Raw genomic sequence first — 26,562 nt, forward strand, 5'->3', positions numbered from 1 at the left:
CGGGTGGTCCTCCAGCTTCCCACCCCGGCCAGAATGACTCCAGCATTTCACTGGAGAGGGACACCATAGATAGAGCTCACTTTCACTTCCTTTTGATTTTCCTTTGGTATAGTGGTATACCTCTGCTAGTGAACGTTAGCATTCTAAAGACGACTTCGCACTTCCTCAAACTTCTAGGTCAAATGCCAAAACACAAATCATTCCCTAGGCTGCTGGCTCCCTTTACGGAGAGCCTCCGAGTTAAGGATTGGCCACCAGTTTGGCTCACAGAAAGCCCCTCCTGGACAGTGTGATATTAGAACAGTGCTTGGCACATAGTAAGTGCTTAACAAATGCCATTATTATTATTATCATCTAGTTTGGCTGTCCCCAACAATATGGAGACATACTGTCTTTTGACTTTTCCCCTTCTTTTTTGTTTTCTCCTCAGAGAGCAGGGTCCAGGACTGGCTTTCATCAGAGTCCCGCTGGGTGGGTAATCGTGAAGCTGTTGATGGCTGCTGCCACTGCTGCCACCCCTTCCTGGGTCACAGGAAGTTATCCGAGCCCTTCACCTTCTTTGTGCAGGGTGGGAAACAGATTTGAGGAGTGGCAGCGCCCATCAAGACTCCCACCCCTCTTCCAGCCCTTAATTTCTATAAGTAGAGGGGGTGTGGGGGGGGTGCCACCCACCTTACTGGAAGGCTTGAGGATGGTGATGAGGACAGGGAATCTGCAGAAGGAACAGAACCAACTGGATCCGGGTTGAGGCCCTAGAGAGATGGTAGCAAAGGCACAACCACCACACCATGGGAGGAAGGAGCGAAGTTACCACTTCTGTCCATGAGCCTTGACTCACCCGAGACCGCGTGGGTCTTGGATTGTGATCCCCACGCAGGATGGGAGCTGTGTCCGACCTAATAATAATAATGGCATTTATTAAGCGCTTGCTAAGTGCAAAGCACTGTTCTAAGCGCTGGGGAGGTGACAAGGTGATCAGGTTGCCCCACGGAGGGCTCACAGTCTTAATCCCCATTCTACAGATGAGGTAACCGAGGCACAGAGAAGCTAAGTGACTTGCCCAAAGTCACACAGCTGGCAATTGGTGGAGTGGAAAGAGCTCAGGCTTTGGAGTCAGAGGTCATGGGTTCAAATCCCGGCTCCGCCACTTGTCAGCTGTGTGACTTTGGGTAAGTCACTTAACTTCTCTGGGCCTCAGTTACCTCATCAGTAAAATGGGGATTAAGACTGTGAGCCCCCCATGGGACAACCTGATCACCCTGTAACCTCCCCAGTGCTTAGAACAGTGCTTTGCACATAGTAAGCACTTAATAAATGCCATTATAATTATTATTATTATTAAATCCATCAGTTTGTGGTTAGCCATCATGTGACAAAAATACATTTTGCAAGCTGTTTGTTTCCCCTGGGGGGTTCTTACTCCCCCCCCCATCTAATATTCCCACATCAGGGCATCTCTGTCCCCAGTTTGTACGCTCAAAGGAATCCAGGGCAGTAGCAGCAGCTCTGAAATCCCTGGCTGGTTGTGCTTGCCCCACTTGCCCTACGCTAAGGCCTTTCAGAACTGACAACATGCTCAGAGAGGACTGCTTGAAGAGCACAGGCCTGGGAGTAAGAGGACCTGGTTTCAAATCCCACCTCTGCCACTTGTCTGCTGTGTGACCCTGGGCAAGTCACTTCTCTGTGCCTCAGCTACCCTACCAGTAAAATGGGGTTAAGACTGTGAACCCAGTGTGGGACAGGAACAGTGTCCAACCCAATTATCTTGAATCTACCTCAGCACTTAGCTCAGTGCCTGGTACAAAGTAAGTGCTTCACAAATACCATTAAAAAAAGGGCTGGAGGAGGGTCACTCTGTAACCTTGAACCTTAAGGCCCAGAGAGACACAGTTTTCCAGGGCAAGTAGCAGTTGTGGAGTGTGTTGAAGGGAAAGTTTAGCTGCAGCAGGTTAGCTTGAAACCTACAGAGAAGCCCAAGAGCACAGATCGAGGAGAAATGGTCCGAGGCGCACAAGGCACCAGTACCCAGACCTCTATTTTGTCACTTTAGCCAATCCGACGCCTTCAAACCAACGTAGTTCAGATGAGTTATTTTTGTCAGAAACATCCAGATTGACTGCTAGCACAACTCCCATTTCTCTAGCTGACAACACAGCTCCAATTGATTCCCTCCAAGGTTTTCTTCTCCTCGGGGCTCACCCCAACCTGGTGGAAAATCTGAAGGCTGCAGCGTCACCGGTGATACAGTAACCCAAAATAGCTCCTTCTTCCACCTCTCCCGAGGCAGCTGAAGGAAACCTGGCAGACAAGCCAGTGTGTGTTGGGCAGGAACTTCCTAATCTGGGAGGAGTTCCACAAGGCAGAAGGGAGAGCCCAGTTCTGGGAAAAGCTGTATGAATCCCAAGTGGAAAAAAAAAAAAATTCTGCAGGGTTCTCTATTCCAGGTCCAGGGAAGACCACGAGGAAGCCACCCCCATCAAGGGAAAAGGAACACATTTTACTAGTTGACTAAAGAAAAACAGGAAAAAAATGCCTAAGGATGGACTTCAGCTTCCTTAACATTTAGTGTATACAGCCCTTTGCCGTTTTCCCCAAGCTCTGCGATCAGCTTAGTTCATTACTTCTTCCTAGGGTCCTATGAGCTCCTTGTGGGTAGGAACCGTATCTACTAACTGTTATATTGTGTTTTGTAGAGAAGCAGTGTTGCCTAGGGGAAAGGGCACAGGCCTGAGAGTGAGGGGACCTAGGTTCTAATCCCAGTTCCACCATTTATTCACTGTTTGACCTTGGGCAAATCACTTCACTTCTCTGTACCTCAGTCACCTCAACTGTAAATCGGGGATTAAAACTGTGAGCACCATGTGGGACATGGACTGCGTCCAACCTGATTACCCCTGGGCTTAGTACAGTGCCTGACACATAGTAAGCACTTAAATACCATAAAGCACTTAGTTCACTGCTCTGCACACAGTAAGCACTCAATAAATGTGATTGATTGGGGAGGATGGAGGGCTCCTGAGCCCAGTTCACTTCACCCTGTTTCGTAGACAGGCATGTTATGTGTTTTCCCCTTTTTCTTTCCTTCCAGGGTCAGGGCACGGCAGTATTCCAACCAGAACTAGAAGTCAGAATCTTGTTTATACTGGTTCTCTAGTACAGGCCCTCTTGAAAGGTTTTTGAATATTTTCCAACACCCAGACAGTCAGAAGAATGAAGCCATTACACTCAGCCTAAAACAGCAGTCTCCCCAGGTGCACGCCTCCATGTCACCTACCACTTTTACGAAGTTCCATCTCTTCATCCCAGCACCTCTCCGCCAAGGCAGGGCTATGGATTCAAGACCCCAGATGATAGATATAAAGAAAAGAAGCATTTACAGGCTGGAATCCACCCACTGAGGACAGTTCAGGATGGGGAGGTGTTCCCCGTGGCCTCAAAGCCTGGCTGCCTGTCCAGCAATAACGCTGGCAGCAAAAAGGCAGCCAAGAAACGCCTTGGGTACTTTCCACTTGAACTCATCTAGGCCTGGAAACAGTCCGTGAGCAGGGGCGTTAAAACAAACGGGGCAATTCATGGTGCTTACCCTACGTGGCTCAGTGGAAAGAGCACGGGCTTTGGAGTCAGAGGTCATGGGTTCAAATTCCTGCTCCGCCAATTGTCAGCTGTGTGACTTTGGGCAAGTCACTTCACTTCTCTGTGCCTCAGTTCCCTCATCTGTAAAATGGGGATTAAGACTGTGAGCCCCCCGTGGGACAACCTGATCACCTTGTTACCTCCCCAGCGCTCAGAACAGTGCTTTGCACATAGTAAATGCTTAATAAGTGCCATTAAACAAAAAAAACTTTCCCACTGCTCCCCACACCTCTGCCCTCTCTGCTCTCGTTCCACTTCCCCCTCCACTCCATGAGCCCCATTCTGTCCCCTTATTCCACCACCTGACCAATTTACCTACGGAAAAAAAAACAATCATCATAAAAATCAGATCAAGGCAAGCCCTTTTTCTTTCACTTCCCACTTGTGCTCTGGAAAAAACAGTTCAGATCGTCTGATCTCCAGGGCAAGGAGCCATGGGCCTGGCTGAAACTGGTGTGTCAAAGGGTTGCACTCTGCACCATTCATTCAATTTTATTTATTGAGGGCTTACTGTGTGCAGAACACTGTACTAATTGCTTGGGAAAGTATCATATAAAACAGACCCTGCCCACAATGAGCTTACCATCCAGAGGGACTCAGTTCTAATTAGAAAAGTGTGACATGTTGAAAACATCAGTCTTTTTTAAAACAGTGGACTATCTGGAAAATTACATGATGAATGCAAGCTGGACTAGGTAGGTTTGCCGGATGCACCAGTGGGTTTCCAACCAGGCCAGCAGCTCTTGCTGTTTTGGACAGCTATCCCATTATCCCAGGGAGGAGGGTCTCTCCTCTTTGCTAGATTTCTGTCCCGGGTCTGGCCACACAGATCATGAACAGGTATGCCCTTGGAAAGCGTACTTTCTTCGCTGAATTCTTAGGTGCTATAAATACACAGATAAGAACAATTGTCCCCATTCCCTATCTGGTAGAAACAAGTCTTGCAGGAAAACAAACCAGAGTGAAGAAAGGTTGACTCTACCCCCCACTAGGATGACTTATCAGCAGTACTTGGGGATGACATCATTCTGTGTAAGGCCCTGGCGAACAAAAGCACCATTAGTCATTACAACAAGCAACGACCAAGAGCCTCTTGATGCAAGATTAGTATTAACAGATCCCTGATAGCTAGGGGAGAGAGCTCGGTGGTTGACCGAAGCCTGCAAAAAACCTGGAAAAATAAACAGTAAAATCACAAAATGGAATCAAACCTGTTAGGGTGGGGAGAAAAACCTACGGGCCTGATCAACAGCCTACCCCCATTTCACCACAGGAATTTCAAGCAAGTTTATAAAAGCTGCCCTGCCTCATACTTTCACATTTCGAGATTGAAGTATATGGAGTGTGACCTGTGTAATCAAGTGGCCAAATCTCCTTAACTTCCATTTTCAAGTGCTAAACTCCTCCCAGCAACTAGACAAAACAGGCACGCCTGCATTGGGCATGGACTAGGGTAGGAAGATCAGAAGATCAACCTAAAATAGGAAGTCATGAGCTGGCAAGCTTAGGCCACCAGCCTCCTTGTGGAGGAGATACCCAGAGCACACTGACCATCGATTAAGCTAGCTAAGGCCTCTTGCTTCTCAGAGTCCTAACCAAAGTCCTGATGAGCTCACCCTAAACAACCGAGTTCAAGGAAAGATGCCAGCATGGAAGGAAACACGCCTTCAACATTCACTCCCTTAGATAACAGGAAATCCCCGGAGTCTACGGGTAAGCAGCTGGGTTCTAGTCCCAACTCCACCTCATGTCTGTTGTGTTACCTTGGACAAATCACTTCACTTCTCTGTACCTCAGTTCCCTCATCTGTAAAATGGGGATTAAGACCAAGCCCCAACCTGATTATCTTGTATCTATATAGAACAGTGCCTGGCATATAGTAAGTGCTTCACAGATACCATTAAAATCGAAAGTAGCAAATAATAGCAAACAATGCCTAGCACAGAAGGAATTCTCTTCTCCCCAGCTTTAGATGCTGCTCTTCTCCTGCCTACCATAAGGATGGATCCACTCCAGTGTGTTGTTTTGGAGGCCCAGAAGGAGAGGAAGAAAGATATTTCTAAGGAGTGTGAGGGAGATGGCTATGTAAAGTTGGAAAGGAAAGGAAAGGAAAGATTCCTTGAGATTGCAAGGGAAGGGTTAGAGACTGAAAAGTCCGGCAGCAAAGCAAATCCTCAACCCACCTGCTTTTACAATCAGTGGTATTTAGAGTGCTTACTGTGTGCAGAGCACTGTACTAAGTGCTTGGGAGAGTACAGAGTTGGTACACAAGCCACATTCCCTGTCCACTACGAGCTTACAGTCAGCAACAGGCATCATAAGCTGTAAGTAACCATTCCTGGGACCTCACAGTCGTTTTCAGTACATGAAACCTGACCTAGGAAAGAGTTTGCAAGAGTCGGTTAGAAGGGTGATTTGAGGACTGACAGTCAGGGTGAAGGATGGCTATTTTGACAGGCTTTTAGGGTGGGGCAGGGCTGGGCTGAGCTTAGCAGAGCAAACATTCCCTGCAAGCACCTCTGTCCCCACTCTAATTCATCACCTTGGAGACCAGGCTGGGAGCAGCTTCAGCCTGGAGGCATTGGCAGCTGTGGAAGAAAGGCCAGAGAGTCTGAGGGAGGTTTTCTTAGCTTTGCCCCAACACAGTACCAAACTGGATTGAGATTCTTCCCCTGTAGCCTGCAAACTCTTTGTGGGCAGGAATATCTGTCCATCTGTTGTACTGTACTCTCCCAAGTGCGTGATATAGTTAAGTATGGTTAAGTGCTCAATAAAGACCATTGATTGACCTGCAGAGACAGAAGAGCCAGCCTATCTCTCGGCTTTCCATCTGGCCTGCCTCCTGCTCGGAGCCCTGGCCAAGATGGAGAGCCCAGCTTGCCAGTCCGTGTTTGGGAAGCAGCAGAATGGAGGTGAGGGAAAAATGGATAGCCAGGGAATTGTCTTCCCTGCAGTGATTAGATGCAACACCGAGTGGCCTTCATCATCATCATCAATCGTATTTATTGAGCGCTTACTATGTGCAGAGCACTGTACTAAGCGCTTGGGAAGTACAAATTGGCAACATATAGAGACAGTCCCTACCCAACAGTGGGCTCACAGTCTAAAAGGGGGAGACAGAGAACTAAACCAAACATACTAACAAAATAAAATAAATAGAATAGATATGTACAAGTAAAATAAATAGAGTAATAAATATGTACGAACATATATAGGCTGCTTCAACAACTGGTTCTTTGGACAAATAGCTATTTTATGAACTGAGGAACCACAAACAAGAATGACAAAGTGTTTAAAAGACACAGTGAAGAAGAACTGGGGACACATAAAGAGAAATGGGAGGAGGCAGTTGCAGATAGACCAGAATAGGAGTTGCCGAAAGAGCAGAATAGGGGCCCGGTGATTAGAAACATGCTTGAATACACAGCTGCACTATGTTGGCTAAAAATGGCTAATATGTTCATTTGAGATGGGTACAAGGCAGGTGATACTACAAGACTGCCATAACTCAGGATTGGATGGCATTTTTTTAAGGGTATCTGTTAAGAGCTTGCTTTGTGCCAGGCACTAATGCTGGGGTAGATACAAGTTAATCAGATTGGACACAATCCATGTCCCTCATGGGACTCACATTCTTAATCGCCATTTTCCAGTTGAGTTAACTGAGGCATAGAGAAGTTAGTGACTTTCCCAAGGTCACACAGCAGACAAGCAGCAGAGCTGAATTAGAACTCAGGTCCTCTGACTCCCAGGGTCATGTTCTTTCCACTAGGTCACGCTGGGGCCTGTAGCTGTTTTTTGGTATTATCCCACTTTGGAAGGCTTGTAAGGGCAAACGGATTGGCAGTGGACAAAAAACCCATTCCCTGGTCCCTGGCTTTGAAGTGGAGAAGGTCTGTACATGAATTGGCCGACCACATCCCCGGCACTCCCTCCTCCCTCTCCCACTGTCTAGCCACCAGTCCTGAGGAGATGAGGAAACAAAGGTTAGGAAGAGGTAAATAGCCTTCCTTCAGGCAAGTTATTTCTGAGGACAGAATGTTCACGATCCCAAGAAGCAGTTTAGGGAAGAGTTTATTGCTGAATGTGTCATTGGATGGCAATAATAGATATCCAAAGAGCAGCTACGCCTTCGTCCAGTGTACCTCTCCCTTCAGACAGAATGGTACAGGAGTCAAATGGCAATCATTCACTTATTAAAAAAAAAAAAAGTGAGCTAATATGTACACCTGCCACTGAGCCCGTCCATAACTCGAACTTTTCTTACCCACTCTTTTCCCAGAAGGAAGTTTTCATTATATGGATTTTTTTTTTAAAAGCAAAAATTCAGATCAAATCTTTTTTTGTTAATATATGTGTACACACACACACACACACACACACACACACACACACACACACACACAAAATCTTGTTCTAATAAGGCCTTATTAATTAACTCTCCCAAACTCTTGACATAATCTTTTTACAATACCACCCAGGCATCAAACTCAGGGGTCCGGGTTGTCAATATTCTATGAGGAAAAATCTCAAATAACCCCGCTACTGCAATTCCAGTTGCTTCAGATGGAGACAGACACCAAAAAACACAACTCACCACCAAGTTCTCTGCTCTTGCTGCTTCACTGCACACCCAAGGAAGAAAAAAAGTTGCCACAAAATAATTCCGAGGAAAGGAGGGGTTCACAATTACATCTCTAGGGGAGCACAGGAACTGGAAAAAAAAAGCAGCTAATATCAAAGTCTCCCGCCAGTTTATATATTTTTCCACACTTAAGAGTAATAGGAAGTGCATGCAGGCAGTAGTGGGGACATTTTCAGAGGAAACTGGAAACTTTGGTAACCACAGAATACTGCTGCTCTCAGGTGAGACACTTGCTGTTTTTTAGCCCCAAACAACTGAATCAATTTTGTCTTTCCAAACTAAGAGCTGAAAGTATGGGATTGGATAGTGGAGACTGGATTCAAAAGCAAATATGTGCTCCCACACAAGAAACCAGCAAGAGAATTTCACTCACAACTGGGTGAATAAAGTTTCTCTCCTTCTCACTGCACATCCACTGTTCTGTGAGGTCCTTTAGATGGAACCAGTTGAATCTTCAAGGCTGCCAAATCATGTTGTCCCAGCAAAAAGAGTCACCATTTGTAACTTGAACCCCTCAGAATATGGTACAAAACACGAAAGACACAATATGTAACTTACACATCTTTAACTTACAGGTTATTTCATTAGCAGCCTATAAACTGAACTTCACATGTAACGTATGGCTTTAATTACTACGGTTTCAGGCACAATGAGGCGGTTTTAAATTTAGGGGAGGGATGACAATGGATATAATTGATGGACTAAAATAAATCCCAGGTGGAGTACAAATACGAAAATAGAGGGTATAATCCAATAATAATGAAGTAACTCATGATCTGGTTCAAAAAGTAAAACAAAAACTCTTCCCAAATTAAAGAAATTCCCCATTTTATTTTTCAAAGAAAAGCATCATTAGGACTATCTTTCTAAAGTAGCAAAGCTCACTTATCTCAGTAAAATTTCTGGTTAACACATTTTTTTTTTTTTAAAAAAAAACAACCTCCCCGGGAGGCTACTGCACGAATACAGATTATTGAAAAACTTCAGCAATGCCAAGACCTTGCAACTCCACTGAAGGAGAAGTCACTGACTACTTTCTGTAGAAATATTAAACACTGAGTATGGCATCTCATTCACTGAGCTAGAATAAAGGCCTCCTGAATCACTAAGAACCCATTATGAACAGCCTAAAAATTCAAAAATAAGCTATTTTCAAAGCTGCCTAAAATTACAGGTTTTAAATAAAGCTAGTCAGATTCCATAAAAGTTGCAACTATACATGGTAAGATTAAATATTTTTTAAGACTAAAGTAGAATATTTTATATAACTTAGGAAGCTCATGAACAATTATGAAAATTTTCCTTCACAGCACTTTAAAAAAAGGTTGACTCAATGCATTTAGGGATCATACAGGAAAGCAACATGTTTAGTACAGTGGGTGGTATTTAGACCATTATAATAGAATGGGTAGGTCTGATCTTCCAGTCTAGCTTGTCCCAATCCGTTTTCAGGGTTTTGGGGTGCCACCCTGAGACAACAATGATAATAATAATAATAGTCCTGGCTATAACTTGGCATCTAAATCCCATGGCTTGTCCCCTCTCATCTAGTTATATAATATATGCTGGTTTGCTTTCTTTTATTAATTATGAAGTTGCAATTTTGCTCCAGAAATCCAAAAATCCAAACCAATGGTTTCCCAGAGATGTACTGGTTTTCTTTATCCAAGTTCTTTTTGACTCTTTCAATTGGGAAACATAGATATTGAGATTAAGGAAAACACAACTTTCTGGCCTATAGCCAAAGTAGGTTCAAAATTGATTGAAATTAAAAATCAGTATCCCATGGCTTCAAAACCTTTTGATTTTCTGCATCACTGGCCCCAAAGAGGAGATGGCTGAGAGTCCGCTAAGGGAGTGGAAAGAAGAGGATGAGCCCTGTAGAGAATTGCAAACATATCCCGATCCCTTCAAGTTGATGGGACGCATCTTTCTTAAAACTACTTTCCCCTTCTAAAATTCACAATTCTCCTATTTTCACTCCTGGGCCTCAGGCAAAAATCACAGTAATTAATGTTCTAAAGCCTTTTCCCCATCCTTCAATAAAAGTTAATCACCCGAAATGGTACTTCATATAGATAAGTATACACATATAAACCTGAATGGTTTTATCCTCAGAGTAGTAAGACAATAGACATATTAGAAATCTCACAGACACCACAGTAATCAGATGTATGTGAACTGGAAACCTTTACGAAAAGGCAGGTAAAAAAAAAACCCAAACAATCAAGGTGTGTGGAATAAGTCACCTCTTAAATGGTATATCAAGTCAGGTGTTGAAGAGTGTGGATGGATATAAGAAACTGTTAGCAAAGGCCTCCACGTATGAAACAAAAATTAATATAGCCCCATGAGTGCCACTGGGTTTGAAGATAGGTTTCTTCAAAGTTACTTTTGACTCCCCAAATGTGATAGACACACGAGACTTTAAAAGATGGTGTGAAGTTCTCTTCCAACAAGAGATTAAGTTTTCAATGGGGAGAGGATGAGGATAAGCATTTTATATCCTTCATGAAATTACATGGCCCCAGGCCATTTTTCATGGTAATCACCCTTCCCCTGACTCAGCAGATCAGGCCACTTTGTAGCCCCCTCTAAAGCAGTGGTAGGTTTTAGGGACCTTCAGCCATTTCAAGGCCAGGTATGCTTTGGACTTGCTAAACCAGACAAACAGTCCTCGTGTTCCTTCCGAGACCGAGCGAGAGAGAAAGAACAGGTGGGGGCATTTCAGCCATTTGGTCCATCCATCAGAGCTTAGCTTGCAAGCTCCTCTCCAGCTCTCACTACCACAGCCCCGGTCATGAGGTCTCTTTTAACAGCCCCAGCTTCCTCAAGGCCTCTCGCCGGGCTTCTTCTGTCGAGCCGCGGCCAGAGAACTGAACGGTGATCCCCTGCGGTCTGAATCCCACCACCCTGGGGAGAGAGCTCGTCCGCTTCCTAACGTCCTGACCGAAGTCCCCCTGCCGGTGTTCATAGAAGCTCTTGGTGGCATTCTGGCGGGAGATCTTGCTATTGATGGAGGCTGCTTCTGGGCGGAAGGTGATGGTTTTGCCCGTGGAGACAAAGGGGCTGGTCTCCCTCTTCAAGACCTCATTGATGTTCTGGTACCCGTTGGACACTGGTTCGGGCCGTTCCCTCTGCTGACCCTTGGACGAGTGGCCACCGCCGACCTTATCTACTTCAACCAGGCCCGGAACTTCCTTGGCAAAGCCCGGGACTTCATCTCGATTCTGCTCGGGGACCACGTCCTTGGGTGAGGTGCTCCTCCACTGGTTGGACACATCGTTCCTCTGCGGCTGGTCTTCCACTTCCCCCATGAGAAAGGCCACCCCATTGATGTTGGCGAGAACCTGGGCCTTCCGCTCCTGCACACTGACTGCTGCTTTGGAGATGGTCTTGTTGAACTCCTTCCCGGTGCTGTTCGTCACACTGATGTTGCTCGGGAACCGGTGAACCTTGGGGGCGGGCAGGGTGGCTGGGTGCCTGTGCCACTGGAAGTGGTCTCCATTTAGGGCAGAGGAAGGAACTGGTGAGAGTGTCCTCCATTCACCGAGTTTTCCTTCCTTCGAAGGGGATGTTGGGGAGAGACCCTCACTCCCCCCCCGCATCTCAGAAATCTTCTGGGCGATGATGAGAGGTGTGGGGACAGAACGGAGGAGTCTGGGGTGCTCTGCTGGAGGGGAAGGGGACAAAAAGTCTTTCCTGGAAGGGACCGGAGCGGATGCTAGAGGTGGGGATGGTGGTAGAGGAGTGACCAATGAAACAGCAGAGTCAGGAGCCAGGGTTCTCTTGGACACTTGTTCCCTCAAGGCCAGGGTGGTTGCGTTCACTTTCCCAGAGATTCCTAATCCTGAAAAAAGTCAGAAACAAGAACTGTCATAAGTAAATGCTTTGCTTCTGTGGAAGAAAATACCCTGCTTCTGCTTTCCTGAAATGTTTTAAGTTCTTTAACAGGCCTGGGGGTCTCTGCTCTGGAGCTCTTTAAAAAGTTCTGCTCCCACTGCTCTCACTAGACCTTAAGGGTATTAAGGATAGTGAAGTGATCATAAGATAAGTACATTCAGCTCTTAGGTGGCCGGCAGGGTGTATAAATACTCCTAGTCCACTCCTTTCTTCAGCATGTGGCAAAGGAAGGCTTAAATGCCCTATTTAAATCATCTCCAATTACGCGGTTTACAATTCCACCTCCAGCTGATTGCTCAAAGACACAGCAGCTTTGGAACCTAATTCACAAAACAAGGTTTGCTGCTGTTTAGAATACATAACTGAATAATCCAAAAATGAAGGTTTTCTTTTCTATTCTAGGATTAAAGCAGTATTAAATAACTTTTGGTATTCCTCTTCTTTACACCTTCCCCCTCAAGAGCTAAAACCAACCAGTTCTTGGTTTTGGATTACTAGAGTCAGGTGATGGAGGAGAAAAAATTAATTCATCCATTCACTGAAGAGTAACTACGGCATACAGGCGTAGTGGGCCACAGATAACTTTGTGCGATCTCTGCACCTTATTTATGTTTATGCAAGATGTCCCTAGCAAAAGCCGGGAGCCTGATCTTTTTTTTCCCCTCTCCCTTGCACCAACTAAATACCAGCTGCCTATGACAGGATTTGGAGGTACGAACTGAATCATACCTTGCCAAATAAACAGAGCTGACCCAAACCTATATTTTAAAAGAGGTGTGGCGAGCCACTCTGAGAGACCACATACTGGTCCATCTATCTTGATGGGAGATTTCAACAGTCTCTGTGGCTGAGGGGTTGGACAGGCAGCCCTTCCAGAGAAACTCAGGTAAAGTTCAAGCCCTAAACCGAATAACCCACATCTTTTCTATTTTTGCAGTCGTACAAGTAGGAGGAACTAGCTCCTTGCCGGCCCCTCAAAATGAAGTGAGTTTGGAGAGATGTGCATGTGCTCGCTTATTTTTTTTCCCTTGACTTTAAGCCATCCCACTTCCCCCTTTCTGTCCTGGGCCTGTGTTATCCTTCGACTGCCACTTGTCTGCTACTTGGGCAAGTCACTTAACTTCTCTGTGTCTCAGTCACCTCATCTGTAAAATGTGGGACATGGACTGATTAACTTGTAATCATCCCAGCACTAAGTACAGTGCCTGGCGCATAGTAAGTGCTTAAGAAACACCATAAAAAAATGCAGTGAAAAGCACCCACTGAGGCTCCACCAAACGACCATCACATAAGTGGTCTCATCGGACTTCCGTACAGGCCAGCCGAGCACGACGGACACACCAACGGAACAAACCTGGAACAGGCTCGATGGTCTGTGCATCACCTGAAGCCGCGGACATGTCTCGTGGTTGCTCCACCTCCCCGGTCTCCGGAGTCCGTCGCACCAAATCGATGATATCTTCTGACTCCGAGTGACTGGAAGCACTCTCCTCCAGTGACTTCGGCGAGTGACAGTGGATCCCGCTGTCGTTGAGGGTCGGATCATCCAGCTCGTTCTCCAGTGAGTCAATGGTCTCTTCGAAAAACAGGAGGACATCCTTTTCCTCGTGGGTGAGGAACTGCAGGCTCTCATCATCCTGCAGATGAGACTGAGAAAATGGGGCAGAGTAAAGCAACAGAGGCTTAATGAAGTAGAGAAAGGCAGAACATGAAAGGGGCCTTGAAAGGTAATTTGATCTCCTCCCTTTGGTTCAGACCCTTCCCTTGCCTAATCAGGATAGTTTCAAAAGTGTCCTTTTAAAATGGAAATTGAAACCCCTCAACATATAACCAGTTCTGACGTTTTTTAATGGTATTTGTTAAGTGCTTATTGTACTAAGCTGTGGGGTAGATACAAGCTAATCAGGTTGTACATGGCCCATGTCCCACATGGGGCTCACAGTCTTAATCCCCATTTAACAGATGAGGTAACAGACACAGAGATGTGAAGTGATTTGCCCAAGATTACACAGTAGACAAGTGGTGGAACCAGGATTAGAACCCAGGTTCTCTGACCTCCAGGCCCATACTTTATCCACTAGGCAACACTGCTTCTTATGACTCTTACCTATATCTCTGAAGCACGCCCAAAAATGCCTGCTTGGCTGTAAATTCCTAAAAGGCATGTCTTATCTTCCCCTTTAAATGACCTCTGGCCTTCACCTTTATGAAACGTTGACTAACTCTTGCTGGAGGAGAGAGAATGCACAGTCATCCTGCAGGCGAGGCAGCTTTGAATACTAATCCCTGTACTTCTGTAGACTGGCTTGCTATATGCCCTTAGGTAATCCACCTGGCAATGCCTGCTTGGGCAAGGCGAGCAAGCACGGCAAACTGGGCAAATGTGGAGCTTTTGACGTTTCATGATGGTTTGGCTCAAAAGTTCCCTGGTAGCCCGAGACCAGCCGTCAAGAGAAGATGTTTTCAACTTTAGTGGTTTTGTGCCGACCTGGTGTTTAAGCACTTTGACAAAGTACACATACGTTGTTGGACTTCCACTTTAAGATGGGGAAGCAGGTCCAACTGAGGGCTATTCAGGTGAGGTAAATAGTAGAGAACTATAAATGTTAATCCAGTTTTCCCTCATATACACCGAGCACACACTTTTCTGGTGGAGTCAGACAGAAGTTTCCCAAAATGGCAGTGGTGTTCACATACTATTTGGAGTCTTTAGTGAATACGTTGGAGAACTTTTTGTCGGAGAGGGTGTCTGCACTGTTTCCTAGAAAGCTGACCCTGGGTGAGATATGCAAACTAGACAGCTGTTGAGCACTGTCTTTACATCCCAAGCTATCATTTCCTGTGGTTGTGGGCAGGGAACGTTGTCTACCAACTCTATTATACTGTATTCTCCCAAGCACTTAGTACAGTGCTCGGCATACAGTAAGCACTCAATAAATACAACTGATTGAGGAGAATCAACCAGGGGCCAAGAAGTAGGCAGGTAAGTGCAGAGCACAAGAGACTCTTAAGACCTTGGACAAGAGAAGAAGAATGGCCTGGTGGAGACAGTACAGGCCAGGAAGCAGAGGACCTAGGTTCTAATCCTAGCTCTGCCACTTTTCTGTGTATTACCTTGGGCAAATACATGTCTCAGTTCCCTCATCTGTAAAATGGAGATTAAGACTGAGTCCCATGTGGGGCACGAATTGTGTCCAACCTGATTAATTTGTATGTATCCCCAGTGCTTAGTACAGTGCCCGGCACATAGTAGGCACTTTACATGTACCATTAGAAAAAAAAATCATCTGAATGAGGCAGAAATTAGTGGTGAGTCAGGGAGGAGTAAGCAAAGAGTAGCACGGTCCCAAGGCAGCCACAGAAATCAGAGGTGCCCCTACCCCCTGCCCCATAACCACTTAAGGCCCATGTTTGCTCTGATGGGGAGTCACCACTTTAGAAATCCAGCTACATACTTTCCAAAAGGCTGACTACCACTTAGCTTGTTGGATTACTAGGTATCCCAGCAAGGAACAATTGGTGCTGATTACAGAAGGGTTTGAGAATAAAGACAGTTTTAGCATTTAGAGTGACCTTGCTATACTGGAAAAACTGACCCTATAACAACAGGATTAAATTTAATAGACTGAAGTAGAAGATCGAACAATATACGATGGGGGGGAAACTGGCTAGAGATGACAGGAGCGACTTGGGAGTTGTAGTTAACCTCAAGCCAAATTTGGGCCAGATGTACTGCAGCTATTTTAAAAGCCAATATGTATTAATAGGAATATGATGCACAAATGCCAGGAAATAATCTTCTTGCTAAACTCTGCCCAGGTCAGGCCTGATTAAAAGTGATTATGTCCAGCTTTGGCCAGGGCACTTTAAAAAGGATGGCCCAGAGAAGAGCAGCAAAGTGACCAAAGGGATGGAAAACAGCTCCTATGAGGAAAGGTTAAAGGACTAGGGCTGAGAAGGCTAGAGAGAAAAATGGTCTTCCAGGTTATAAAGTTGTTTTTAATGGAGAAAGTTGACCAGTTCTCCAAGTCCAGTAGGGCCCAAACTACAGGAAATGGGCCTGAATTAAAGCACGAGGAATATGGGTCAGATACAAGGGTCATATGGGATTCTTGACTGTGAGGGGAATAAAAACATAGGCCAGGCTTCTGAGGGAGCTTGGGGCACCGCCATTCCGAGTTACAAACTTTTCGGAAAATAATATATTGTTCTCCGGGTTGGATCACTTTTAAAAAATGATATTTATTAAGCATGATATCTGTTACTATGTGCCGGGCACCGTACTAAGCACTGGCGTAGATCCAAGCTAACCAAGATGGATACAGTCCCTGTCCCACATAGGGCTCACTATCTTAATCCCCATTTTACATATGAAGTCACTGAGGAACAAAGAAGTTAGGGGACTTGCTTTAATTCTATTTGTTCTGACGACTTGACACCTGTCCACGTGTTTTGTTATCTGTCTCCCCCTTCTAGACTGTGAGCCCGTTGTTGGGTAGGGAGCGTCTCTATGTGTTGCCAACTTGTACTTCCCAAGTGCTTAGCACAGTGCTCTGCACACATTGAGCGCTCAATAAATGATTGAATGAATGAACGAACTTTGCCCAAGGTCACACAGCAGACAAGTGGCAGAGCTGGGATTGTAACCCAGGTCCTTCTGACTCACAAGCCCATGCCCTATCCACTAGGCCATGCTGCTTCATGCTACTAAGGCTATTAAACTCTCCCAAACACTTAGTACAGCACTCTGCACACAATAAGCGACTGCATTATTTGAGGAAGGGGAAGGGAAGGCTAGTGTTCCCATCCTGCTGGATCTCTGATCTTCTTTCAGGGTTGTTGAGCCAAACCATAGTGAGGCCCAGCGAGAGGACACCCTCAGCCACAATAACAGGTGCCTCTGCCATTTCTGCATATCACAGTGAGCGCTGAAGAGCTGCTGCCAACCCAGGAAAGCAACTGGTTCCCCTCAGTGTGGTAAGAGATGGGCACGTCAGCCCAAATGGCTTGGCATTTCAGATGCCAGATAGAGACCCTGGGAAACTGAACAACACTGGTGCTGCTGCCCCCCGAAACAATAAAGCTGTTGTGCGATCTGTTTCCCAACCTATCATTTTTGGGATAAGATTCAGTGCCCTGCTTCTAAAATGGAGTTGTTTCCTCCCCCTCAGTCCCACTCAGTTCCATCTCTGAGAGTCTGAGAGAAAAGGGCCGGCAATCTTTCCTTACCCTAGAACAGATTCCCTTCCTTTCTACGTCCTTCCCCTTGTAGTAACCCAAGCCCACCTCAAAACTCTCTTCTCAGAATGGTGGAGGATCTGACCACCCAAACCTGACAAATAATTCCACTTTGGAAATCTTCAATTTTGCCATCCCCCCCAAATGATCAAAGTCGGGCCACACCTTCCTTGGAGACATAAGGAAAGTTAAATGGGGTTTGTGGAGACAGGATGTTGAAGATCTGAATGGCAGCCGATGAAAGGACATTCCATCATATGCCCACTCCCCATTGTATTTGAAAATGACATCATGAGAAAACTAGAATGTCTCAATGATAAACACTGATAGGAGAACAGCAATCAGTCCACACTATATCACTATCAGACCCTTTTCTTAGCTACCACTTTTTGAAAGCTCCTGGCAGGCAGAAAACATAGCCTTCGCTTCTTCTTGTACCTTCCCAGTCGCTCAGCACTGCCTAGTGGTTGGAGCACAGGCCCGGGAGTCAGAAGATCCTGGGTTCTAATCCTGACTCTGCCACTTGCCTGTTGTGTGACCGTGGGCAAGTCATTCACTTCCTCTGTGCCTCCATTACCTCATCTGTGAAATGGGGATTAAGACTGCGAGCCAGGGACTGTGTCCAACCCGATTTACTTGTATCCACCTTAGCACTTAGTACAGTGCCTGGCACATAGTAAGCACTTAAATACCACAATTATTTTTAGTCTTACACTCAGTAGGTTCTCCACAAATACCACTTGCCTCTCCAGGGTCTCAGATCAAGGAAATTCTGCCATATATCTCTCAGAGACGGGTGGCATCGGAATCTGGATGGTCCCTCGAGGGGGTGGGGTGGAGGGGAATAGTGAGGCACCTGGGTAGAAGCTCTTGGAAATATCCCCCTCAACTCCATGAGCTCCCAGTAAAACATGCTTCTCAGTAACAGCTGCTTCAAGCACGGTGGCAACATTATGGGCCCTGACTGAAGAGGTACCGGACACAAATCTCCCCCTTAGTTTTGCTTCTGAAGGTGGTTATCAAATATATTGGAGGAGAAATATAAGCTGGATGTTAAACAAGAGAAAAAAATCTATGTAACAGGAGTAAGCATAAACACATCATTACTGCACAGCTTCCTGGGAAGCGGTGGGATCTGAAAAGAAAAATCAGTTTGTTCGGGTGAACACAGAATGCTGTGTGCTTGCTTTGCAGAACAGCAACACAAACCCCGTCATCAGAGCACTTTAACAGGATTCCATAAATAGGGACTTTAAATGCACAGGGCTGGGCTGAGGAGTGAGGGCAAGTACTTTCAGGCTTATAAACCACTTTATGATCAACCTACAAAACCAACCCACAGCTACCACACCTCTAAGTGTGCGTAGGAATGCATGGAAGCATCTCACTGGATTCTGGCAACATCTCAACCCCAAAGCCTGTGGAACGTAATACATGTTATTATCTAGGGATTCCTAAAGCACTTAAAACAGAAGACTCTCCAAAAACTCCATGGGCTCAAAGATCTGATTATCTTTACAAGCCATTAACGACACATTCCAACCACTAAGGAAACCATAGTACTCTTGGCCTAAGAATGGGACACGCCAATCCCTCAAAAATATATGGATCGGAATCAGTATAGTCTCCCCTAAGCACTGGTCGAGTCTGACTGCGCTCATGATAGCTTTATAATCTAAACAAGGGCCCAGTCCCCCAGTCAAAAACTGGATGATAACGACAGGGCCCCAAAAGGGCTCCTTGACATATCGAGAGGCAGGTTTAGCCTCTTAAAATAAATTTTCTAGCCTGGCACTTCTCAAAGAGAGGATAAATCCTTGAATATTGAACTCAAGAAGAATATCATCACTAGCAAACTAGAGAAATCTTAAAATTTATTGCTCTATTGTCCCCCAACAAGCTCCAATCTTATGACAACACCAGCCGCTTGGCTCCTCTCTGGGTCTACAGGAAAATGCCTCTGAAGAGCCACACTTCAGTTCAATGACACTGCAAGTGAAGGACTACAACAGCTCTGGTGGCAGGAACAATTTTAGAAATAAGTCAAATAATCCAGTAATACAGGAGGTGACCTAACTGGGCAAGGATTTTGTGGTTATTCTGCGACAAGTTTCTGGGCTAATGTGATTGTCTGAAAAGCAGGCACATAACATAAGCTGTCAGTTTGCCCAAGAAGTACTTTACTGCTCTCTGATAATGCAGATTTGGGAATGGGCATGGGAAACAGTATGGTGGGGGAGGGTCAGGAGAAGAGACACCACCACTCCTACTCCACTCCTAGTGGTTTGAAACACTCAAGCTTCTTTGCAACCTACCAAAGAAGGCTGATGCCCATACAGCTGATTAAGATGCCCCCCAACCAACATACCGTGGCACACACACTGCTTCACCATCACTTTATAAACCAACACAGCTAACCCCACTTAGGGAATACGACCAGGGCATCAATCCAGACACCGTGGTGAGAGTCCGTGAACAGTTTTGATTACAGAACCAAAAAGTGGACGATGTTAGTTTCTGCTAGGTCATATCTGGGTTCACAGGTTGCCGGATACTACTTTAAGGCCACAACAGTTTAAGAAAGTCCTTCCTAGGAACCCAGGATGGTCATGAAACCCCAGTAAGCAGAACTGGGTGTTTTATAACATCTTGGCCTCTAAACTGGTGGACTCCTATGAGCAGGTACTTTGTGAGTCAAGCCCAAATAAGAGATCATGATAAGTGTGGAGGATTACAAGCTCATCGCTAGACTACAAGCTCATCTCTAGACTGTAAGCTCATTGTGGGCAGGGAACGTGTCTACCAATTCTGTTGTACTGTACTCTCCCAAGCACTTAGTATAGTGCTCTGCATACAAGCACTTAATAAATACGAATAACGAGGAAGAGGCGGCTTATGTGTACTGATCATCACCAACAGGATTCTCACATTCTCTAGATGGATTCTGGCAAACGTCTCCACCTTAACTATCTTGTGTTACCTTAGCCAAGAAGGCAGTCATGACAGAGCTCGCTGGTGGAAATTAAGAGGAAAGTTTTTATTTTCTAACTCCTCAAGAAAATTTAACACATCTCAAATAGCCAATTACCAAATGAATTCACTGAGGAAGCCAGATGCCATGACGGGGGTTATTCTGATAACAAATAGAACTGAAAAGCGTGTCACACCTGGGGGAAATAATCCTTATTGGGAGGAATATGACCAGCTGAGAAATTCAAAGCTTTAGACAGTAAGCTTGTTGTGAGCAGGGAATGGGTCTGTTATACTGCTGTGTTGTACTCTCCCAAGCTCTTAGTACAGTGCCCTGACAGTACACACACAGTATATAGACTGAATAATTTTGAGCCTTCCCTGTACCTATGCCCAATGCTGACACAGAAAAATGCCATAAAGGATCTCAGTACAGGTCATTTTGCAATGGAGAACTGCCTTCGTCAGTTCTACTTCACATGGTTTATTTTCTTAGGCTTATTTTTAAGCTACGGAGGAAAGTCCCTAGAGTTCAGGAATGGGTTAATTCTCTATGGGCACATTCTCTATGATGGAGAGCCCAAATCACTGTGGATTTCAGAAAACTCTTGCTTTAAATAGGGTAACCATTCTATGTCAAAGGTTCATTTTAAAATCTTGTTTCACTTGCTTCTGGCTAGGAAAGATAGTATTTCCTCAAGAGAGTTAATTAAGTCCTTCTGAAGGTTATAATCCTGTTTTCCATTACTTTTTTTAGGCCAGGTTCAAAATGTGTGTAAACATACTATTGGACCTGCAGACACTTGCTGATTGACTAAGTTGTATCATCACAGAGTTTAAAGGGCATAGAGTGAAAATATGCTATTGTTTATTTTGTTTTCTTCATTTCCAGAGAGATCACTCATACAAAGGTCATTTTTGATGAAAGGAGAGTACATACAGGCCCTCTCCACTTGAGAGTGGTTTTCACCACTCTCAAGGTGCCCAGAGAGGCATTTCCCAATAGCAGATCCTTGTAAATTGCCTCAGGAGGTGGCTGACAGCAATAGCTTTGGTGTGTGCTTTATAACAGAGTTTTACACAAGTTTAACTATGGGATTTGGGAAGGAGTTGGACCAAGTATAGTTTCCTAAACTGCTCTCAGCTTCCTGATTTCACATAGGATATTACAAGGAAAGCAATAAGTGTGGAATAGTAAATAGCACTAGGATGGCCCAATGTTATCTTTGGTAAATTTAGCACTTCACCATGTGGCAGGTGGAAATCATCCCACTCAATACTTCATAGTTGAAATGCAGCCCTCTAGAAGAGGGGTGAGGTTTTGATAGAATCCTTGACTTCCAGATGAAGATTCAACACTATGCTGGAACAGACCAATGTGGTAGGCACCTGCCATCGCTAATATTTTCTTTAAAAAGCCCCTATCTTGAGCTAACTAATCACCTCTCCTGGTTCTCCTATCTCTCTGGCCGCTCATTCAGTCTATTTCGTGGGCTCCTCCTTTGCCTCCCAACCGCTAATACTGAGTACATCACAAGGTTCAGTTCTGGGTCCCCTTTTATTTTCCATCTACATCCACTCCCTTGGAGAACTCATTCATTCCTACAGCTTCAACTACCACCTTTATGAGGACAATGCCCAAATCTACATCTCCAGCCCTCATCTCTCTCCCTCTCTGCAGTCTCGCATTTCTTCCTGCCTTCAAGACAGCTTTACTTGGATGTCCTCCCATCACCTCAAACTTAATATGTCTAAAACAGAACTTATCTTCCCACCCAAAACCTGTCCTCCCCCTGACTTTCCCTCACTGTAGACAGCACCACCATACTTCCTGTCTCACAATCCTGTAGCCTTGCCGTTATGGCCTAGCTGACTCCCCGGCCTGCTTGGGAGTCAGAGGTCTTGGTTTCTAATTCCGGCTCTGCCACTGGTCTGCTGTGACTTTGGGCAAGTCACTTCACTTCTCTGAGCCTCAGTTACCTCATCTGTAAAATGGGGATTAAGACCGTGAGCCCCACGTTGGACAACCTGATTACCTTATATTCCCCCCCACCACCCAGTGCTTAGAACAGTGCTTGGCACATAGTAAGCAGTTAAATGACATAATTATTATTATTATTATTATCCTTGACTCTTATCTCTCATTCAGCCACCATATTCAATCCAATCACTAAATCCTGTTGGTTTGACCTGCACATCACTAAAATCCACTTTCCTCTCCATCCAAACAGCTACCACATTAATACAACCACTTATTTTAGCCCGCCTCGATGACTGTATCACCCTCCTTGCTGACCTCCTGGTCTCCTGTCTCTCCTTACTCCACTTCATATCTCATTCTGCTGCCTGGATCATTTTTCTACAAAAACCATTCAGGCCATGTTTCCCTACTCCTCAAAAACTCCAGTGTTTGTCTATCCACCTCTGGATCAAACAAAAACACCTCATCATTGGCTTTAAAGTACCCCCTTGCTCCCTATCTCACCTCGCTACTCTCCTACTACAACCTAGCCCACGCACGTCACTCCTCTAATGACAACCTTCTCACTGTATCTCGAACTCATCTGTCTTACCACCTATCTCTTGCTCACATCCTGCCTCTGGCCTGGAACTCCCTCCCTCCTCATATCCAACAGATAATTACCCTTCCCCCGCTTCAATAAGGCTTACTGAAGGCACATTTCCTCCAAGAGGCCTTCCCTAAGCCCTCCTTTCCTTTTCTCCCTCTCCGTTCTGTGTTACCCTGACTTGCTGCCTTTATTCACCGACCCCTCTCATAGATGATCTGTGGGACTTTCATTTAGGACAAGACATTGTTCCAGATGAAAAAAGTCTTTTACAGTTAAAAAAAAAAAAAAAAGGTATGGGGTTCTTTACTTTCCACCCTTCGGATGTGATCTGCCTTGGGAAAATTTTAGTCTAAGAGCTTTATCTATCTAATTGCCATCTTGCAGACATCCTTAGTATCCGGTTCAGGATAAACTCAAATTTCCTAATTTTTAGTGCTTAAGGAAACTCCGATACTTCAGTTTCCATCAATTTGTCCTTAAATGTTCTCCCAAAGGAGAACGAGAACAAAACAACCACATAAAATGGAGTGTCCCAAAGTTAACATGAGAAGAGGTCTCTGCAATCTAGTATAATAATAATAATAATAATAATAATAATAGCATTTATTAAGCGCTTACCATAAGCAAAGCACTGTTCTAAGTGCTGGAGAGGTTACAAAGTGATCAGGTTGTCCCACGGGGGGTTCACAGTCTTCATCCTCATTTTCCAGATGAGGGAACTGAGGCACAGAGAAGTTAAGTTACTTGCCCAAAGTCACACAGCTGACAACTGGCAGAGCTGGGATTTGTACCCATGACCTCTGACTCCGAAGCCCGTGCTCTTTCCACTGAGCCACGCTGGGTCTTGCTGGCTGTGAAGCTCCACACCCTCCAGACCACCAACTCCATGACCCCACGGCCATTGTAAATGTCAAGGGTACAGGGATAGGTTCAGGACAGTGAAGCAGTGTGACCTAATGGTGAGACCATGGGCGTGGGAGTCAGAAGGACCTGGTTTCTAATCCCGGCTCTGCCAACCCAAACGCTTAGTACAGTGCTCTGCACACAGTGAGCGCTCAATAAATATGATTGAATGAATGCATGAACTACTTGCTGTGTCACTTTGGGCAAGTCACAACTTCTCTGTGCCTCGGTTTCCTCAACTGTAAAATGGGGATACCTGTTTTTCCTCCTAGACTGTGATCCCAATGTGGGACAGGGACTTGTACCAAACTCAGCTCTTAAAACAGTGTTTGACACATAGTAAGCAATTTACAAATACCATAAAAAGATGATTCCACAGCAGTAGACCTGAGACCAAGAGGACAGCAAAGATCACACATGTAGAGGTGACACAGACAGTCACTCCAGAAAAGGAGCATCTAAAATTTGCCACCCTTATGTTGGTACATGCCATTGCTCCCCAATCACCCCCAGAAATAATACCAGGAAAAGATACACCTCCCCGCCAAAAATGGAAAATGAGCAGGGCTTTGCTCCCTGAAGCACTGGCCTTCACCACCACTCACCAAGGTAAAACTTCGGGTCCGAGAACCGCTGCTTCGACTCTCCAGACTCCCTCCCCTGCCCGAGTCACTGAGCTTGCAGTTGGGTGACATATCAGAGTCCATTTCTGAAAAATCCGACTTCAGAAGATTCCTAGGCATCTCCCCAGCCGCTCCAGCAGTTGTCTTGGTCAGGCAGTGGAGAAAGCATCCAGCACCACAGGCACTGTTCTGAGGCCAAAGATCATTTCTACAAAGTGAAAAACGGCATTGCGGAAGTTAGCAGCAGAGCACTAGAGAAATGATCCAAAAACAAAGTATCAACCTAAATCGGTTTGCTCTTACATTTCCTTTTTGGACATGAAGAAAAAGGTGAGCCAGAGCTCTGAGTCCCAAGCTTTGTCCAAGTTCCTCCGCATTTCTTGGGGATCTCCTTTGAGCTAGAAATGCTGGGTCACCAAGCCTTCTTCTGGACTTGCATTTCTACACGCAATTTCTACATTTCTACATTTCTCCTCCAATACCAGCTTGGGTCTACGCCAAAAACAGTGATCTAATTGAGGCAGGCTAAGCCCAGCCTCAAGGTTAAAGCTGAATGGGATCTGTTCTAGACTATCAAGGTGTCAAAACCTTCTTCCTCTCTTTCCTACGTAAGGACCCCAGAAACCACCAACTGTGGCCACCGCCAAACCAATACCATGAGCTGATGACTAAATATAAAGTTACTAGATGCTTAGTGGTCCTTTTTCTACAAATTCAAATTGGGCTATCCCTGACAGGAATAAACTGGTTCTATTCTGCCACCTTTGGACATCTGAAACTCTCCTCACCCCCAAACCCACAGTACTTATGTACATACCTTTAAATTATATACTATAAATTATTTATTCATAGTAATGTCTGTCACCCCCTCTAGGCTGTAAGCTCATTGTGGGCAGTGAACATGCCTGCTAATTATGGTGCTCTGTGCTCTCGCAAGCGCTTGGCACAGTGCTCTGCACATAATAAGTGCTCAGTAAATATGATCAAGGACTGGCAAGGTGCCCCAAAATTTAGCTTCAGCACTAGCTGTGCTGGAAATTCAACTGGCCAAATGAGGAATGTGGACTCAGTGTAAATCCAATAGATACAGAGTACACATACAGAGGGTAGGCTTTAAAACTGCATTCTAGCTATGTAAAAACGTGACTCGGCAAGGAATTCAAAAGCAGCCTCTAGCTCAGAGAGAATTTATGTGACTTCAGACTTTTTTGCTTTACAAGAATGAGCTCTTTGCCACTTTTGCTGCCAAACCAGTAATTATAGAAAAGACAACTCACAGCTTTCTGTCTCACTGGGGTTATTCATCCTAACCATCTCCCTTTCTCCTCTGCGCTCCCTCCCCTGCTAAAGAATTTGCTCATAGCCATTCTAATGGATGGGTGTGGTTAGGGGCAGGAATTTATCAGAAAGCACTGGTGGGATGGTAGAACCCCCTGAGATCCAGTTTTCCCTCTCAGGAGGCCTGAGATGGATCTTCCTTAGTACTCAGCTGTGGATACAAGGGAATCCACAGGTCTTCACTTTTAACATGACCCTCCACTCTCACTGGATGTAGCCGGGGTTCCGGGAATGCAGCAATAATACTTGCAAGTCCTAATACAATCCTGATCGCGCAGTCACTCGCTTTAGACCTCTTAGATCTTAACCCAGTTTGTTTCAGGTTCCACGAAACAACCTTTTACCTTGGCTCCCTTTTTACCCTATTGGTCACAGGCTCCCAGAGATAAGTTCAAGGATCTCAGGCTGCCAGAGTCCAGCCCTAACCCCCTAATTTCTCTATGACTTATTCCAGGCTCCCAGAAAAGTAGAACGGCTCTGCCTTAGGACGTTGACCCTCACTTAGTTCCTCCAAGATCTTGCCGGTGGGACAGAGACCAGCACCAATTCCTCAGTTCCTCTGGGACTTTTCCCAGGCTCCTTCAGAAATGCAGAACTACCCTTCATCAATCAATCAACAGTATTTATTGAGCACATACTATGTGCAGAGCACTGTACTAAGTGCTTGGGAGAGTACAATAGAATGAGCAGACACCATAACAAGCTTACAGTCAAGAAGAGTAAAATGCTTGGTCTTCTG

General features: G+C 45.3%; 1 protein-coding gene across 2 annotated transcripts in view; it reads right to left on the reverse strand.

Annotated features, from left to right (window-relative positions):
* Positions 1-8,383: 8,383 nt before the first annotated feature.
* Positions 8,384-26,562, reverse strand: part of PROSER2 (proline and serine rich 2) — a 30,519-nt gene continuing 12,340 nt past the window's right edge. Inside the window, exons 2-4 of one of the 2 annotated variants that reach the window (XM_038741469.1) lie at positions 24,468-24,693; positions 13,566-13,818; positions 8,384-12,128 (exon numbers count right to left, since the gene is read on the reverse strand). In XM_038741469.1, coding sequence (XP_038597397.1) covers positions 11,077-12,128; positions 13,566-13,818; positions 24,468-24,605 — 1,443 coding nt within the window. In that variant the 5' untranslated portion in view covers positions 24,606-24,693 and the 3' untranslated portion in view covers positions 8,384-11,076. Of the gene's footprint in view, positions 12,129-13,535; positions 13,819-24,467; positions 24,694-26,562 lie in introns of both variants that reach the window. The other variant, XM_038741468.1, reaches the window with a different exon arrangement.

This window comes from Tachyglossus aculeatus (genome assembly GCF_015852505.1).
Source record: "Tachyglossus aculeatus isolate mTacAcu1 chromosome 12 unlocalized genomic scaffold, mTacAcu1.pri SUPER_6_unloc_1, whole genome shotgun sequence".
Lineage (NCBI taxonomy): Eukaryota > Metazoa > Chordata > Mammalia > Monotremata > Tachyglossidae > Tachyglossus > Tachyglossus aculeatus.